At 53.6% G+C, this 15,441-nt stretch overlaps 3 protein-coding genes across 3 annotated transcripts; 1 reads left to right on the top strand and 2 right to left on the bottom strand.

Annotated features, from left to right (window-relative positions):
* Positions 1-2,690: 2,690 nt before the first annotated feature.
* Positions 2,691-6,566, bottom strand: pom1 (DYRK-family kinase pom1; the record flags this gene model as incomplete). Its single annotated transcript, XM_066131055.1, has 2 exons — positions 2,691-3,773; positions 3,834-6,566. 2 exons carry the CDS (start codon positions 6,564-6,566, stop codon positions 2,691-2,693), a joined length of 3,816 nt encoding a protein of 1,271 aa, XP_065987138.1.
* Positions 6,567-10,838: 4,272 nt separating this feature from the next.
* On the top strand, positions 10,839-12,337 carry PEX29 (Peroxisomal membrane protein PEX29; the record flags this gene model as incomplete). Its single annotated transcript, XM_014689972.1, has 2 exons — positions 10,839-11,023; positions 11,095-12,337. 2 exons carry the CDS (start codon positions 10,839-10,841, stop codon positions 12,335-12,337), a joined length of 1,428 nt encoding a protein of 475 aa, XP_014545458.1.
* Positions 12,338-12,689: 352 nt separating this feature from the next.
* GGS (Geranylgeranyl pyrophosphate synthase) lies at positions 12,690-13,985 on the bottom strand (the record flags this gene model as incomplete). The annotated part of the gene is made up of 1 exon (XM_014689973.1): positions 12,690-13,985. One exon carries the CDS (start codon positions 13,983-13,985, stop codon positions 12,690-12,692), a length of 1,296 nt encoding a protein of 431 aa, XP_014545459.1.
* Between the last annotated feature and the right edge of the window lie 1,456 nt (positions 13,986-15,441).

The raw sequence follows: 15,441 nt of genomic DNA, 5'->3' as shown, positions 1-15,441 counted from the left end.
TCCGCCTTGTTCAACTTGGGGTCTTGATTCGCCCTCGTATTGGAACCCAAGCAGACAAGTTAAACTTCGAGCTAGCGAGGACGGTATACAAAATCCCAGAGCCAGCATTTCTGTACCTGTCCAGAGCAGAATAATCATAAACGATAGCAAGACTCGGGCGTCTAGCTCCCGAAGAAACGGCATCTGCAAGTCTGACCTTCAAACCACCCGCGACCCATGGTCCGGCTCATGACCTCATGGGTCACTCATGGCTCATGGCCCTGCCAACAGCTTCAGCCTCGTCGTGTCCCACTGCGGGCCATATAGGACCCCTGGCCATTGGCAATTCGAGCCACGGCTGTTTCCAATGCACAATGTTCTCAGAACTGGGAGAACAGAGCCAGAGCGTTGCGGAAAGTGGCCATCCATCAACGGGTGAGCGGCATCTCGCCCCGTGGCTGGCTGGGGATGCTGCCCTTTCTGCTTTGGCATTTGGAAACGAGTTGTCTGGCCCGAAGACTTCCCAGAATCGCAGACCGCATCAACCGGGGGACCCACTCTCCGCCCGCCAGCCGCATCCGCGCCGGAGTCGCCGGTGCGGTTGCGTCAAATGGTTCGTGGCACTTTGTCATGAATGCTGCACTGGCGGTCCCAAGTCGTCACCACATGGTCTCACATTCTTCTTCTGGCATGTCTTGCTCCTCGGGCGCGCGTACGGTCGACCTTTCGTTTTCTCCCCGTTTGAGGCCGGCCCCCGGCCCAAGCAAGGGTCTTGTTCTGCAAATAGCTCAATTTCACCGTCCAAGGGAGCCGTTGCGTCTCTTTGCCGAGCGTCTACGGACCACGGACTACGGACCACTGTTCCGAAACCATGTGATGCCTCCAGAAGCGACGTATTGCATTTGCCCTTCTCAACAGCCTAGCCTCACCAGCCTCACCATGACCCCGTCGATCAAGCAAGCCCGTCTTCCAATTCGGGCACATGCCCGATCGTTTCTATTTTATTAAACGTTCCTCGCATACAATACATGTGTGTATATCCCTGACCCATCCCGCTGGACACACACCCCCTCCTCCCTGAGGCCGGCTTGTATCTGGTTCATGCTCGTTCATGTCAAGCCCCGGGTCAACCAAATCCCCAGACTACGCAAGAGCACACGCTTCCTCCCACCCATCTTCATCCGAGCGGAGTTGTCCGGCCGAGCTTGAATCTGAGACACGTCTCTCGGCACGTCACGGTTTGAGAAAATAATACGGAGTACGGAGTACGGAATACTACTAGTGCCAACGTAGTTTCATCCGAATTGTCCAGCATGGCTCATCTCATCGTGTTTTGTGCATCGCTGCCTAGCTAGGGACTTAGACCTTGTTGCGCCCGAAGTCTGACGCACAACTGCCCAGGTTAAAGTTGCCGCGTCAAATTCTCAATTGGCATTTCCCCCTGTTCCACTGCCGCTTGCCAAGCCTTTTTTTTTTTTTTTTTTTTTTCCCCGTTTGGCAGGGACAAACATAGAAACAAACACGGGGCCTGGTCCATTCTGCGGCCTCCGATCGATTCCCACAGCCCTACGGCATGAAACAATAGTACAAGCACATATTGCACCGGTGGTGAGACTGGCAAGGCTGACTGCATGCCCGGTTGTTCGCTCCACTGAATTGCCTCGGCCCTTTTCACCTGCGTCTATCTCACCTATAACTTCGCTTAGCTGTTCTACCCATGATGCTCCGTACAACGCGGTCCATTATCGTAGGACGCCGTAAGCGCCGTTGTGGCTGAACGGTCCAGATGTCTCCCATCGACAGTCTCCTCAATGCTGCGTCCTACCTCCTACCTCCCGCTACTTGACATCTGCATCTGCCCGCCAGCCACCATTGACCGTGGCTCCAATAGTTACATGCACGACGTCTCAACAGTTTCACTCCCAATATGCCAGATACCTAGGTATGGAGGCCTCAACTATTCTTTGGTTCTGCGGTGGCCTTCCTGCTTTCTCTATGCTTCTTTCTTGCGAGTTTCTTTTTTTTTCTCCCTTTTCATTATGTGCAGAGTGTATCGTTCCCAGTCTCTGGCCCTCATGCCCCGGCCTGCCCGCCCATCTGCTCCCGCGAGGCACCAATGACTCAAGAGTCCAGAAAAAAAAGAGCAACAAGAAAACACTCTCTCCGCCCATTAGCGAACATGACCTTTTGTCATTAATGAGACATCACCCAACCGCCAAGACATCCATTTCAATCCCTTCATGAATAGTATACATGTCGTCGAAAGTAATAAAGAAATAAAAGTAAAACATGGGCTTCTCCTGGCATGTCCCAGTAACACACATTTTCATAATATATCGTCGCTCTCCTCGTGTGCCTTGTGCCAGCGTTGGATGGGGATTTTGAATGTCAACATTATCATGATTCCATCCTGCCTGCCTGCCTTCGTTCGTCCGTGGTATATATTGAAATGAAATGATAAACGACAAAGGGAATCAAATACAATATGAAACAAAACCAAAATCGCTTCGAAAATATGCCTCTAGCAATTAATGCATGCTGAATTGTCATCTGGCAGCGAGTCTCCAAGTTTTGTTCTTGAATCATGGAAAGTCTGAACTAGAAAGTCAAATGTCTTTGGTCAAAGCAAACGATCAGTAGCAAGACTCCCCAGAGTATTACTGTGTATTATGAGAGGAAATAAGTCCGTCATACTGCAGCATTGCAAATCGTTATACGCGTCGGCTCATTGCGGCCGACGCACCAGCTGCTGCAAGGTCCTGTTTGCCACTAGCAGTTCGACCAGCGGCACGAGGTAAACTGCTGATACTGCTAATGGAACCGCCCGCACTAGTTCGTCTGTTGAGGCTAGCAGCCGTAGCAGCCGTAGCTCCAGAGGTTCTTCTTGAAGTGCCAGATACCGGCTTGTGGGGGCTAATGCCAGTCCGCATGGAACCACCAACTCCCTTGGCGATAGAAATTGGAGGGTCGGGTAGGGGGCGAGGGGCTGAAAGGGGGTTGGCTCGTTTCGACGGTGACGATTCCCTGGCTGACGGTCTTGGGATGATGACTGGCAGTTTCTGACCCGTGATAAATTCATGCCGAACGGCGTCCTCGGGTCTCAGTCGCCTCTCGGGATCCCATCGCAGGCAGCGAGCAATGAAGTCCAAGAAAGCTTCATCGTCGCACTTCAACACCTGCTGCAGGGTCTTTGACGACGGACGACGACGTCGGCCTTTCGACGATACATTTAACCGTGGTTTGCCCATAGAGTCGAAGAAGAGTTTCTTTCTCGTGCTCTTCTCGATCAAATGCTTCTCGGGAGGTCCAAACACCTCCATAATACATGCCAGCTGCTCTTGCTCATTTTCACCAGGGAAAATGGGAACCCCTGTGTAAAGTTCGGCCAGAATACAACCTACACTCCACATATCGATGGGCATGCCATATGTCATACCTAGAATGACTTCTGGGGATCGATAAAATCTGGACTGGATATACGTGTATACCTTCTCATGCTCGAAACAACTTGATCCAAAGTCGATCACCTTAATTTCCGAGTGCAAAGGATGCCTCAGAAGAATATTTTCAGGTTTCAAATCGCAATGAATGACCTTGCGCTGCTTGAGCAGAACTAGAGAGCTGAGGATCTGCTTCGTGAATCGCCTAATAATTCTCAGAGAGAATCCACGGAAAGAATGTGCCTTGATAAACTCGTAAAGGTTCATATCCAGGAGTTCCGTCGAGATACAGAGGTGGCCGCGGAAATAGAAACTCTGCGTGAAATTGACCATGCTGTGTTTGTTCTTGGGATCCTGCTGCCCTGTTAGCGAATTATGGCATTGCGCAATGGTTGAAAAACGCTGAAGACTTACCCATTCGCGAAGCTTTTGAAGAATATTGACCTCGACAAGAGCTTGCTGATGGAATCTCTTCTTGTTCCTAATGATTTTAATGGCAACAAGAACCCCAAGTTTGTGGTCAATACACCGAACAACCTGTCCAAAGCTTCCCTTTCCAAGAATATCCACAATCTCATATCTGTACGCAAGATGATCACCTGGGATAATGGTATAATCACCACGTTCGTCATCATAGCCAAAATTTGGAGTGTCTGACTGCAAGTTCCCCACAACCTTCCGGGCATTTTGGGTTCCACAAAAGTATACGTCGTTGTAGTCAATGATTTCGCCTCGTTCATATATATTGAGCATAGCGATTCGTATGGCATCCTGGGAACCCACACGCTCCTTTGGCGTTGCCCTTTTCTTCAAAGCATCTAATGCTCTCCCAGCAATCTCGGTTTCTTTTCGTCGGGATCCTAGCTTGCGCATCTCTTCTTCAGCGGCAATGTCGTCTTTGTCGGGATCCGTAGTCCAAGAACCAACAGTCCGGAGTGCATTAACGGATGGCTTGGGCTTGACCATCTTATTCGATACACCGCTAGCGCTTCTGGTCGAAGGCACCGTGATAGAGTCAAGTCCTTCTTGATGAGCGTGCCACGTATCGCTCTTAATACGATTAGGAGCACCATGGTTCGTTAAACTTGCTGCCGAGCTCTTCCGTCTTCTGATATCAGCATTAGCTCCATGAGGATTCGTCTTTACGATGGGATTAGGGTTGGGCTGCTTGAGACCGGAGTAGCCGCCCACCGCGGCAGATGCTGACACAGGAATCCGGGGGGGCGGCATGCCATCAGATTTTGACGGCTGCTGCGTGCTAGATTTATCAGCCGTGTCAACAGAACCGGACTTGGAGTTACTTCGCTTCCACGACAAGCTAAGCTTTCTCCGAAGGGATGTTTTGGAGGAGGGGCTTTGAGGTCGTTGGGTCTCTGCAGGATGTGGTGGAGACTTCGGGATAGGCTTATCCTTGCTCAGTTCTCGAGGGCCAGAAGGCTTCTGTTCGGCACTGGGCTCGAAAAAAGCTCCTGTGATGGTGGCACAATCCACTCCTGTCTTGGACCTCTTCAGGTGCCCAGCCTCAAAGCCTCCCTTAGGCAAAGACGACGATAGAAAGGGGGAGATACTCGATTTGTGAATCGGCTCAATCAAGCTAGGGGATGAATCTGAAGAGATGCCATCAGGAGGGGTCGGCGTAACTCGGCGGATATGATGAGTGGAGGTACTGCTCCTGAGAGAAGGAAGTTCCAACGTTTCATCATACCGAGTCTTGGAGAAGAAAGAACTCTTCGATGCCGTCATAGGTGTTGTAGGTGTCTTGGGAACTTGTCGTGAAGGTGGTGGGCTGAGATCTCGATGAGAAGGATTTTGCCCATTGACTTTTGACGTGGAAGGAAAGCTCAAAGGTCCAATGTTCAGAGGCGGAAGGCTCAGTGGTTGCAGCTGTTTCCTGGACTGGATTTCTTGATTCTCTTCTTCAACAGCAGCTATCCCCGCATAGGTGCTCTTTCTAACATTCGCCTTTTGCTGAACTTTGGTGGGCTCGGGGTGGACCGGCATTGATATGCTACTAGTCGAATTGCTATGAATACTCGTCGAGTCGAGAGTGTTGAAACTCGATTTCTTCTTTTCCACAAAGTACGTCTCAGAATGGGATTCCTTTGGCGATTCATAGGCTTTGGGTATGGCAGGAACAGGTGGGACGTCTTCGTCGTCGTCTGTTTGTAAATTGTTGTGCGTGCTGCCGTGCTTGGGCGCCGGCAATCGACTCGCAGACGATGGTAGAGGGAGACGAGCTTGAACAGATCCCGTAGACGTCCTCACAGTATTATAACTAGCTGTAGAGCCTCCTGAGAGGCCAGAGCTGTACGACTTTCGATTATTTATATCTGGCGTCGTTCTGGAGGAAGAAGGAGTCAGGGAGGCCTTGCGTGGGATTATGGATGGAGATCGAGACTCCGCTCGCACATCCAGTGATACTGGTGGGGGAGGTGGAGGAACATTCGCAAGCACGTTTAAGCTTTGTGATTGTGGCATCATGGATAAGCGCTTCATTCTCCTCGTGTCAGTTGGGCTGATTGTGCGAGCTCCTAATCCAGTGGCGGCGTGGCTGCCCGGCATCATTGACATCCTTTTGCTAGAGCCAGATGATGGGGTACCTGCCTTTCCGCCAACACGTGGAGATCTAAGAGCCAAGGTCGACAAGCGGTTTTGCTCTGGAGTAAGAGTAGACGCGCCGAGCAAGTTCGTCTGACTCGTCCGCGGAGGTGGTTGAACTGACTTTGCCTTGATTGCCCGGGATGTTGGTAGATTGCGTGTTGAGTCTGAACCAGTTAAAGAACCACCGTCAATAGATCGTCTTGTAGAGTCCCGGGGGGCACTTTTGTCTCCCAAGAGACTGGTGCGCCTGGCAGGTGGATTTCGGGCGGCCAGGTCCGAATCCGCGATGACCCCAGGCCCCATGGATTTCCGAGGTGGTCTGGGAGCAGCGGCATTTGAAACCGGGGGGAATTGGCTCTGGCGACGATTTCGCATAGCTGCGGGCGCAGAAGGGGCATCCAGTGTTCCAGAAGAAGAAGACACGGCTGAGGACACACTCGTCTGCCTGCTCGAGGTGCTCGGTCGACGCAAGATTGACCCTGAACGACTGGGTCGAGACGGCGGAGGCGGTATGCTTCCACGTGTCGTGCCAGTGTTCTGCGCCATGGTTGGCCTTTCAGGTAACTTCCTTTCTATTAAACCTTTCGTCTCGAGAATGCTTCCTTCGCCGGTGGGTGAAGGGAACTGGGTAAGTTTGAAATCGGTTGAAGCAGATTCGATACTAGTGTGCAGTTCATCGAAACTAACGGAGGGGAGAAAATCAAAGGATCCAGTTGGTTCGGCGGTATGGCCATTATCGCGATTTCGATCGAATGAGAGTAGAGAATAATTTGTAGAGGGTGCCGACAGCATTGGAGCGTTGGACATCAAGCTGTTCGACCTTGAGGTCGGGAGGGAGGGTAGATTGGACCCGGCAGTGCCCCGTCTGTTAAAGAGCAATCATTAGTACCTTGACAAACGTGTAGATATCAAAGCCAACACATCCCCGCGAGGGAAAACTTTGGAAAGCCAGAATCAACCTTCGCATTGAGAGTGAATCACATACAATCGAGTCGGAGAATGAGCCGGTCTGGACCCAGGCGGTCGATTCTGCGTCACGGTCATAGAGAGCCAGTCAAGGTCAAGTCGACGATGCGAACAGAAAACGCAGTTGACTTTGGCAAAGCGGCGTGGCTCGTCGTCGCTGGGACAGCAGCCTCAGTCCGGTGTGGGAGCTGAGTTCATTCGAGACAGCTACCTCATTCCGAACATGGGTGTTTGTCAGGAGAGCCGCAGTCGAGATCGAGGCAGCGGCCGAGTGACGGCAGTTCAAGGTGAAAATTCAATCGAACGGCCACAGGTAGATTACAAACCCTGATCCTGCCTCGAAAGGACCTGGGATGAGTATCGTGCGGGGGCTAGAGAGCACGAAAGGGAGGTAGGCGGATGAATGGGAGACGAAGTTGTCGTCGGTTGTTTTCGACAGTGTGCCTGCTTGAGTGAGGGACGGCAGCCACTGCATTGGGTGGTGTGCGGGCAGATTGCGGAGGCCAGTGGAGCTCGTTGAGAGGCCAGGCCACACGGCGGCGCCCTGAAGGATGGTCCCTTCCTTGGCTGCAGCAATGAGTGATGGGAAGGTACGAATGCCAGTCTCCCGGGACAAGAATTGCTCGGCGGACTCACTCTTTGCAGGTGTGCTTATCGCCTTACTGCCTAGGTATTTGTTGTGTTTAAACTCTCCCTTTGCATACTTGAATAATCTATCATAAAACAATTGTAGATTTACCTATTATAAAATATACACTAACATATTATAATATAAAGCCTGATAATAGACAGGTATCCGGTAGGGCGTGACCGCATCTAGCAAAAAGAGTGAGCCCGCCGAGCAATTCACCCGGGACGGCGAGGTTCTTGCTCGCACCTGCCACAATTACCGAATTCGAGCCAAGGAAAGTGCCACTCATCTAAAAATTTCAAATCTTAACGTGGTTGCATCTCAAGTGCTGCTTTCAAGAATCAGTCATCGAATACTCCAATTCACATGTCAATAAGACCAGTACACACTCTGGTGTGTGAATATTTTGCAATCTGTTGCTTCTCCTATTTAGCACCCAGACATCCAGGCGGTTGCGGTCGGGCCACCCACCGTGGTCGCATCAATTTCAACGTTAAGCACCAAGCAACTTAGCTTTGGTTGAAAGCACTGATGAATGGTGGTTAATGGGCGGTGGGGTATGGAAACATAAATGAGCATGAATGGCAGGTCCACAATACGCGGGCCAAATGCATGCAGGCTTGCTGTCAATTTCGGTGCACGAGGCAAAAACATCAGACGCTTGTCTCTGTGATCTGCACATCACGGTGGGACAAGAATGAAGATTGCATTCTCCCTTTGCTTCAGGGTTCTTGACATGCTCAAGCCTACTTAAGCGGCCGTCGATTTTGGAGGTCAACTACTTAAGTACCTACTTGAGTACATTTTGGCAAGTGGGATGGGGACAGGACAGGAGTATGTACCTACGGAGGCACCTACGAGGTACCGACCCTGACATTGAAGTCAAGTCTGATCTATCTGGTACAGAGTCTGGTCAGTAGGGCAGGAGGCGGGCGCTAGCTAAAGTACTTTCAGGTAAGGACCGACTAGGCTGGTACTAGGCAGTCTGGTAGGTCCCTCGGCACGGAGGACAAACTTGACACCAGACGGTCTGATTGACGCCGAACACTGCATGCACCCGTCAGAGTCCACAGGGGCTTCAGCACCAGCTTTGCAATAGTATTCCAAATTCGGATCTTGCTCCTCGAACAGTGACACCGCAATCGATGTCCAGCCGCCAGGACATTTGATACGTTTTGGGCGGCGTGCAGGCGGCTCGCATATCCAAGGCGGCAGATGATCCCAAGTGGTGCTGCTCACTGGGCAACGAGGACGACAAGGACTGCCCGCTGGTTTCACGAAGCACGGAGTCGTGAAGTACTGGCATGCGTACCGGTTGGGTCCAATTGGAACACGAGTCGATACTACCAGCATTGACGAGCATGCATATCAGAAACGAGTTGTTGTTAGCATCTTTGCCGAAACTAATGGCCATGTCACGTCGACCAGTCGCCCTCCCCTGATGCACCCCTGTCTAAAGATGCAATCGCATTATCAGCGCCCTACATATGTATGTCTCCTGGCATCATTACGGAGCAACTACTGAATACCCTTGCTTGTTCCCAAGCTCAATGACGACACGTGCCGGTCTCATTCAGTCGTTGTTTGGTAGCGAGATTGCCAGCCCGAGAAGAGAATGATGGCCAAGGCCCATATGGATATGGAAAATAAATTATTTCATATCTCTTTATTACGTTTCTCTGCAAACTTCGAGTCAAGTCGCATCTCTGAACCGGGGCAAGGCATCGAGGGCAAGAGAGGATGACAAAATTTTCGTCGCCCTGCATTGTGCACTTGAAGCTTCTCCTTTCCCACAGATTGTGTCTGTGCTCATTAAAAGCGTCCAAGACCTCAGGTGCTACTACTCCGTACTGTACGGTGGTTCTGCAGAATCCATTGCCTGAGACGTTGGACTATGAATCCACATGGGCAGCGCCAACCAAATCAAGTCTTGGGTTCTAGTATCAATTTGATATGGAGCCTTTTTTCCAATTGCGGTCTTGATCTGGAATTCTGTAAAACCCCTGATACCTGACAAAGAAATGAGCGCCACCAAACGTCGCCTTGCCCTGGTCATTGGTCGACAGGGCAACAAACATGTACTTAAGGCAGGTACCAAGGTGGTTATTACTACCTAAAGTAGGTACCTACCTAGGTACTTGGTAGGTACTCGAGTACTTGGTATGTTTATTCGTACCATGTTGCGTACCATGGAGTACTCCGTACGCGACGGCAAAGTAATGGTCGCTCGCTGTTCTCTCAGGAAGTACAGACGACAGTGTGCATCAATTAGCCTGAATTCGTACATCAGTAGCTGCATCTAGCCTCCGTAACTGTGTGCTGTTCTTGCGACGTTTTCGAACCCTGGTGACAGGCCCAGCATGTTGCGCCGATTTTCAACCAGCAAGGCGAGTGGTGAGATGGAGTTCAGGGAAGAATTGCACTGGCTGACCTTCCCTGGACCGCTTATTCGCTAGAGATGATTGAGTAGATCGCGGTTGGCTGTATCCAGCCCACGAATAGTTGCCCGGCTGTACACTTGATCGCGTGCGTTTGCTTGAGTGCCTACTTAGTAGGTAGGTACTGACATGGGAGTCTTTGCTCGTCGTAATATTGTGAAACGAAGCATTCTTTACGACAATCAGTCCGCCACGACTTACGCCCCATGTTAATAACGAGGAAATGCGCACTTGGGCGTCGTCGACCTCGGCCAAACAAAATAGAGCTTCGTGCATGGCGAAGAAAAGGACCACTGACTTTCATCTCGGGATTTAGGGTAGCGACTTACAAGAGGCACGTGACCATGATACGGGAAGCTAGGCAGTCAGGGCGAACATGTCACATGTGCAACAAAGTGAGATGCTGGCGGATGTTAAATAAAGGAACTCGTGCAATTTCATCCAAAATGAAAAGACTTTGCTCCTGAACTGAACTAGAGATTCCTTTCCGTGTGCAGTTGCAGTCGTAATCCCACCAGTGAACCCTGACTTTCATGCCCCAGATTCTTAATCCCGCCGGAGGCAACAGCCGGTAGTGGCCCCGACCCTCCGGCTGATTGGCAGATTGCCGCCTCTGAGATCATCGGGCAGCCCAAACCCACCAGTTTGACCTCATCACATGGCAGCCGAGCAACCTCCACCGCCCGCGGAGCCGCCACACACGGCCGCAACAAAGCTCTTTCACAAAGCATCCCCGTGTCATGACGAGAATAGGAGCACCTGCACAGCTCCCTTGTTTCGCCGATGGACGACTTTACGACCGAGATTATCGCCTCTGCAGAAGGTGCAACTGGCACCAAGGATAGTTTGCAGCCGAGCCAGCGACAGGACGACAAGTACCACCAGCAGCAAGAAGGGCAGAAGAAAGGATGGGGAGGATTGACAGCTTTGCGAGACCGAACCTCGATCCAGGACCGATTGGTGGACCGGTATGGAGGGATTCCTATACTTGAGAGAGAGAAGACGGGCGTTTTGCTAACACTTGACGCTTGCTTGCCAGGCTGCTCCAGCAGGTCATGCCCATCGATGGTTCGGTGCAGGACAACAACGAAGCGGTGCCGAATCCCTTTGAGCGGCCCAACTTCAACCTGACAATCATGTCCAACAATTTCCGACGGTTCAACTCGCGCATCGGCGTCGTCTTCCGGTTCCAGGAGAAGGTCGAGGCGCTGCTGTCGTGGCAGACGACGTCGCACACGGTTTCGTACCTGGCCATTCTGACATTTGTCTGCCTCGACCCGTACCTGCTGGCGGCGCTGCCCATAGCGTTCCTCGTCTTCGGCATCCTCGTCCCCGGATTCGTGGCGCGGCACCCGGCACCCCCCAAGGGGACGCTGTCGAGCGAGCAGAGCATCGGGTACTCGCCTGCCGGGCCGCCCCTGGCGCCGGCCGCGACGCCCAAGCCGGCCAAGGAGCTCAGCATGGACTTTGTCCGCAACGCGCGCGACCTGCAGAACCAGATGGGCGACTTCAGCAACGGCTACGACAAGGTGGTGGAGCTGCTGGTGCCCATTGCCAACTTCAGCAACGAGGCGCTGTCGTCGACCGTCTTCCTGTTCGCCTTTGTCGGCGGCATCGCCATGATGCTCGCCGCGCACATGCTCCCGTGGCGCCTCATCTTCCTCGTCGCCGCCTGGACGCCCGTCGTCCTCTGCCACCCGGCCGTCACGAGGCTCCTCCACCAGGCGCGCCAGAACCAGGGCAAGGCCCAGGAAACGCTCGCCAGGACGTGGCTGGACGGCTGGATCGCCGACGACGTGATTCTCGACTCGGCCCCCGAGACGCGCGAGGTCGAGATCTTTGAGCTCCAGCGCAAGTCGGCCGCCGGCGAGTGGGAGCCGTGGGTCTTCTCGCCGAACCCGTACGACCCGCTGTCCCAGGCTCGCATCACGGGTGACCGGCCCAAGGGGACGCGGTTCTTCGAGGACGTCATGCCGCCCAGTGCGTGGGAATGGAGCGAGAAGAAATGGGCGCTGGACCTGTGGAGCCGCGAGTGGGTGGAGGAGCGCATCATCACGGGCGTCGAGGTCGAGACGGAGGGCGAGCGGTGGGTGTATGACATCTGGAGCGAAAAGGGCGACCGGACGGGCGTCATTGACACGCCGGAACCGGTCCAGAGCAAGGACATGGCGATGCGGCAGACGAGCTGGGAGGAAGGCGAGGATGCGATAGAAAGGAGAGGCGACTGGAGACGGAGGAGATGGGTGCGCCTGGTGAAGAGGAAGGCTACTCCAGAGTCTTGATGGCGCACGTCTTGGGATTTGATTTTTCTTTTTGAAAGCCATGGAGTGGAGTTTATGGGAAAATTGTAGTACATTCTAGCCTCTCCCCCTTCCTCGGGGGTATATGAATCTATCGTCATTCCAAAAGTGGTTCTTGCCGTGTAACCGCTCAAATTATGCTAGTGGCATTCCATGCATGAATGTGAATGAAATCCCAGAACCCCAAGACGCCTTTCGCTTTACAGCAGCCCGCCCTGTTTGCGCAAAGCTTCCAAAGAAAAAGGTTGAAAAAAAAAATCAAAATTCAAAAACCGCGACATCCCTTCCACATGATAAACAGCACGCAGGTATTATCCAAACGTCTCGCCCGACGCTATTTATTCTCGACAACCATCCTGTCCAAAATCTTCTGGATGCCTTCTGCCTTTCCGTCCCCGCCGTCCATCTGGCTGGCCATCTTCCTCGCCCGCGCAATCAGTATCCCAATCACGTCCCTGGTGTACTCGAAGCTGCCCGTGCTCTCCATGTAGGAGACGGCGTAGCGCTTCACCTGGACGTCGGTCGTCTTCTGCTTGAGGATGTTGATGAGCTGCATGTTGGCCGGGTTGGCGCGGATGCTGTGGATGACGGGGAAGGAGAACTTGCCCTCGGTCAGGTCCTCGCAGAGCCCCTTGTTGTCGCTGTACTCGCGGCTGGAGAGGTTCATGTAGTCGTCGCGGATCTGGAAGATGAGCCCGATGAGGTTGACGAGGGGCACGCAGTCGAGGCTGGAGGACGGGGACTCGGCCTGCATGAGCTTGATGCCGAGGCGGAACAGGCCGCCCGTCTTGTTGCCCACCATCTCGAGGTAGTCGTCCTCGGTGGGGCAGGTGAGGGTGTCGCGCCAGAAGAGGTCCATGCCCTGGCCGCGGTGCAGGCTGACGAGCTCGTCGGCGAAGACGGAGATGATGGAGGGGTTGCCGAGCTTCTGGAGCTCCTGGAGGGCGACGAAGTAGATGTAGTTTGCCGAGTTGATGGTCTGGGGCACGCCAAAGATGTTGTGGGCGACGGGGAAGCCGCGGCGGAGCTCGGACGAGTCCTGCACGTCGTCGACGAGGAGGGAGGACTCGTGGAGCATGCCGACGGCCTTTGTGATGATGTCGAGGCGGTGGGGGGGCACTTGGAGGAGGGCGTTGAAGGCGTTGATGAGCTGGGAGCGGAAGTCTTTGCCCGGGTGGGAGGCGACGTACTCGAAGGGGGCGCGGACGACCTTTTCCTTGTCGTCGGTCCAGGAGCGCTTGGGGGTGAAGTTGAGGTCCTCGTGCTCGTAGCGGCGCGGGTCGGGCGGCGGCGAGGGCTGGTGGTTGTGGTGCATGATGAAGCTGGAGATGGGGCTGGTGGCAGGCGCCCTCTGCGACTGGGAGCGGGAGCGAGTTCGTGAGCGCTGCCCGTTGCCGCCAAAGAGGTCGGTTTCCACGACGGGGCTGAGGATGTTTGGCAGCGGAGCGGGCTGCGTGAAGCTCTGGTAATGGTTGGCGGCGGCGGACGGCGGTGATGCGGCTGCGAGGCTATTTCTATGACTCGTGCCTGTGCTGGAGGTTCGCGGGGGGATGGTGGGATTGGACTTGTTGGGCGGTGAGGAGGAGAGGAAGGGGATCGAGGTGGAATTGGTGCTTGTCGACGTGGTCATCTTGTGCAAGTCCCCGGACGTGGCACGTAATCAAGGACTCTCGAGTGGACGGCTCCAGATGGCTCCAGAGGGCTCCGGACGGGAGCCTGGAGAGCTGGGGCGGCGGGACGGGATGAGGCAAGGAACATCAGACCGGACACGAGGTCGTTGTGGTTGAGTCGTCCCCAGATGTCGAGCCGTGGGGCGGACGGCAGCGTGGGCGGGGTCTCAGAATCAGTGTTCCGTCCCAACCGTCTCGACGCGGAGGAGAGGAATCCGTGACGGCACGGGCGATGGGATGCCTAGATCAGGCCGACGGGCTGCGTAATCGGAGTCGCGGAACCGCCAGGCAGAAGAAGCCGAAGAAGCCTGGTCGTGCTACCTTGAGATGATGGGAAAAACAAGGGTCAGCGCTCGATGGTTCAATGTTATTCTGTAGTGACATGTGACAGTCTCTGACTCCAGGTCCAGTCTGCATGTCTGGTGGTCTCAAACTGGTCTAAAGCGCAGCCCAACAGCCTGGATGGGCCCCGCTGGCGGCGTTTCGTTTCGGGCAGAGCTCCGTGTGGCCTCTGCCGCTGAAGACGCCGCATGGCATCAATGGCAACACATCGAGCCCTCCCCCATCTTCAAGGGCGGCGGCTTTGGTGCCAAGTATGGCTGGGTCAAGCAGAGAGGCAGGGAGAGATGCGCGCGTGTAGCATCTGCTGTGCGAGTCTCTTGTCCCTCAGTCTTCCTCGACGCCCAAGGCCAGTGTTGCGGACAAGGACCAATTTGAAGGGGGAATAACCCGGTCACATACCTGTACAGAGCACGCCCGAGGAACAGCAATGCGCGGTGTCCTCTTTCTTGGAGGGAAGAAACAGGAGGAGAAACAGTCAAAGGCGGAGTAACCATCATCTTTAAAGCCATCTGCAAATCTACTCGGCACGCGAGAGGGGGGAGGGCATGCATGGCGGAATGGCGCCGACTGGACGATGCAGCCACACCGCAGTTGGAAAGCAAACCAATACATAAGTTCAAATGCTACTCAAAGTACCAATCTCCTTAAAGGCATCAAAGCGCCGACGTCTAGGCCGCTAGCCTCTCGCCGTGGCGGACAGGCGTAGGCTGAGCTGAAGCCCTTCACGGTCCATGTGCACCATTGGCTCCAGTGAAAAGTAATCTGTTGGGTCAATGACATCGTCGTGTTGCCAGCCGTGGCTTCCAATCTCTTTGAATGTGCGCAGGTCCAATTGATGTATTCAACCCACTTCTTTTCTGATATTTAAAGATACTTACGGATACTCCCTTATTAAGGATAATATACTAGTATATTTTTATATACTTCTATGTCTTTAAAATTTTAGTTACTTATTATTCGCTAGAACCTGGTCCGTTACAAAAATAGACCTGCGCACATTCAAAGTGATGTTTAATGTTGGCAGTGTGTCGGGGCGGCAAAGTTGACAGCATGGCACTCCTCTCTCTGTGCAGC

This window comes from Metarhizium brunneum, chromosome 4 (genome assembly GCF_013426205.1).
Source record: "Metarhizium brunneum chromosome 4, complete sequence".
Classification (NCBI taxonomy): Eukaryota; Fungi; Ascomycota; class Sordariomycetes; order Hypocreales; family Clavicipitaceae; genus Metarhizium; species Metarhizium brunneum.
This window is presented reverse-complemented; position numbering and strand designations above follow the sequence as displayed.